The sequence below is a fragment of the Arachis hypogaea genome, chromosome 13 (assembly GCF_003086295.3).
Source record: "Arachis hypogaea cultivar Tifrunner chromosome 13, arahy.Tifrunner.gnm2.J5K5, whole genome shotgun sequence".
Taxonomy (NCBI): Eukaryota; Viridiplantae; Streptophyta; class Magnoliopsida; order Fabales; family Fabaceae; genus Arachis; species Arachis hypogaea.
In genome coordinates, this window is record NC_092048.1 from 26155842 (window position 1) to 26158745 (window position 2904).

At 47.1% G+C, this 2904-nt stretch overlaps 1 protein-coding gene across 1 annotated transcript; it reads right to left on the bottom strand.

Annotated features, from left to right (window-relative positions):
* Positions 1-311: 311 nt before the first annotated feature.
* LOC112733122 (protein FAR1-RELATED SEQUENCE 5-like) lies at positions 312-2644 on the bottom strand. Its single transcript, XM_025781993.1, has 4 exons — positions 2069-2644; positions 896-1897; positions 545-796; positions 312-458 (listed from the first exon to the last, which is right to left on the bottom strand). The coding sequence occupies exons 1-4, from the start codon at positions 2642-2644 to the stop codon at positions 312-314; spliced, it is 1977 nt and encodes a 658-aa protein (XP_025637778.1).
* Positions 2645-2904: the final 260 nt, after the last annotated feature.

Below are 2904 nucleotides of genomic sequence, written 5' to 3' on the forward strand. Positions count from 1 at the left end.
TGGAATCAGTCGTCCGTTTAGCTCTATGGTTTTACTGAAAATACACGATTAAAATCAGTTAATTCTAGAGCACAGCCACATACCAACGAAAGCCAACATAGCAAAAAAAAATTTTGGATGTCGACGACATATAGACATCCTTAGGTATATGTAGTTTAACAAAATAAACTCTGTAATTCAAATAGTGGTTCTATACCAACATGAAATGCAGACAATATTCGGTGTCTGGCTACCGCCTACCGGAGAATGTGAAAAGTTCGACTAACATACCGTTGCAACGCACGACAGTGACGACTATAGGCCCCCTTTGCTCAATCGGCGAGAGACATGACTGGCCCGGACGTGTTAGTCCCAGCGAAGTCACTGTCAACAAACCCAGCCTGCGTGTCACTGTCGGAGCATCGGAACGAAGGAATCTCCGCAGTCGCATACAGATCCCCCGATAGGTTATCATAGAGCTGACACCAATGTAAAAACCAAATTATTAGAACCATTTAACAGGGCATAAATGTTAACTAGATCATCTATAAAACGACTAACCCACCATGTCAGTGTCCATCGAATCCATTTCATCTGCAACTGCGCTAGATGACTCCATTGTGCGGCGGTCCGGACACGTCGTCCTATTATGTCCCACCTCGCGGCACAAACGACATCGCTTGGTTTTCTTTCCACCGTCATCACCGTTACCCTTTGTATTGCGCTTGGGTGGATTCCGTGCCGGGGCTCTGCCACCCGCAGTGGGTGGCCCCTCGGGTGAAAAACTGGTGTCTGCTGCATGTTCGTTCTCGAAGTGCTTCAGCATCAGCATCAGCATGCAATGTCTCTTGCAAACTGGAACTTTTCAGTGTTTTTTCCAAATCACGCCCATCGACTGCACCACCATAAGTTTTACATCCTTGGTCCATCTCGGCAATATCAGAGAACTTGGGATCTCATGAACATTGTTAAGAACAAGCACCGCAATTATATGTTCGCAGGGGACCCCGAAACATTCCATTCTCATGCACGTGCATCGGACTTCGCTCATATCAGACGTTGCAACAACACGCCAATCCTTCCCTGGAGTGCCGTATCGAGAGACGGTGTGGATAAAATACGAACCGTTGTCTTCAGAATCAACCACCCTCATTGCACAGGCCCTGTCAAGAATGTGAACAAACAAATAGAATATTGTCCGAGTGTAGTTCTCGGCTGCACCCCGCTCCAACTGTTTCAGGTTGGTGGTCATAATAGGGTCACCATTTGCACACTCGAAATCAGCCTCTATTTTCTTTGCACGCACGAACATCAAGCATCGATGGAAATGACATAAAAAATCAGTGTAACTGTATCGAGACTTAACATACCGTGATATCACAGCGTGTAAGCCCTCGCACCTTGAGGTTGTGCGAAATCCGGCAAAGAACTTTCCTCGTATGTGTGCTGTGGCCCAACTGTACCTTCTCTCGTACATGTCTTGTACCCATATTTTATCGGCGACGCCAAATTTCTCAACCATCTCAAACCACTTTCTCTGGAATGTTCCGACCTCGTAGTCGCCAAGCATGCAATCCCTAAACATCCTGGTGAATTTAGGCTTTCCGATGTTGCTCGTGGCGTTTCGGAGTAGATGCCAAGCACATAGTCGATGGTGAGCCTCTAGAAAAACTTGCTCGATCGCAGACTTCATTTGCCTGTCACCGTCGGTTATTATGGATGCGGGAGCCTTCCCTTTCATTGAGGTTTGCAACTGTTGAAGCAGCCAGACATAGGTCTTTTCTTTCTCGTCTGCCACTAGTGCAGCGGCAAAGACAACTGTTTGGTTGTGGTGATTCACATCGGAGAACACTACAAGAGGTGAAAGGTAAACATTTTTCTTGTACGTTGCATCAAATGCGACCACGTCTCCAAATACCTGGTAATCAATTTGGTTGGTGCCATCACACCAAAACAAATGTTGTAACACGCCCTCACCGTCAACAACTTCCTTATAGTAAAGTGCTGGATCATTTGACTTGCACTCTCAGAGATACCTTAAGCACGATTTCGCATCTAGGCCACCCTCCCTTCGTTGCTTCACATTTACATTGTGCATGTCCCTTGTTGTGTACGGGACATTATGATACCCGCCGGCTAGGCTCGCCATAAAACCATGGATTCGCGAGACGCCAATGCTTCCTTTACGCATGTCGTTCATCTGCTCGATGTCCGCTTCGCTCATCCTTCGATGGCCTGGGAGCATGGAAGAAAATCGCAACTCAAGAACGTGGTGGTTATGCGCGTCTGAAAAGTACGCAACGCACCAACGTCCTGATTCATCGTCCATGCAAAGTAGCATCCTTGCAGGGCATCCACACCGTGTCTCGGCCCTCGGCCTCTTCTGCTGGTTAGGCATCGAGTAGAACTTCGGGGATCGGTACCCTTGTCGGTGGCACACGAACTCCTGCCGTATCCTTAATTCACCACGTTTTTCACTTCTGAAACGTCTCGCGCCGAAGCCATGGTGCTTTGCATATTGCTGGTAGAACTCAAATGCAATGTAAACATCTGTGAAATTAAAGCGGAGAACCTCCTCCTCGCTCAAGTTCAAAAAATCAATCCAACCTATCGATTCGCCGGAATCAACAGTGTATAAGTCATCATCCGAATAATTGTCAGACATTCCTCCGACACTGTCCAAATTGTCTTCCAATTTAACCGCATCCCATTGTCGACATCGGCCTCTGTATGATGGTCGTGTTCTGTTTCATCTTCCTAAAAATCGTACTCGTCCGACTCCATCCCTGCAAAGCCTTCGCCCTCAAACGATCTAACTCCGTGGTCTGCTCCGTCGGACATTTGTGCTTCCTCGGCAACACTGAAAGAAGCGGAAGATTGATGGTTCAGAGGTTATAGTAAACTCTCGTTGTAAGTATAGTTACT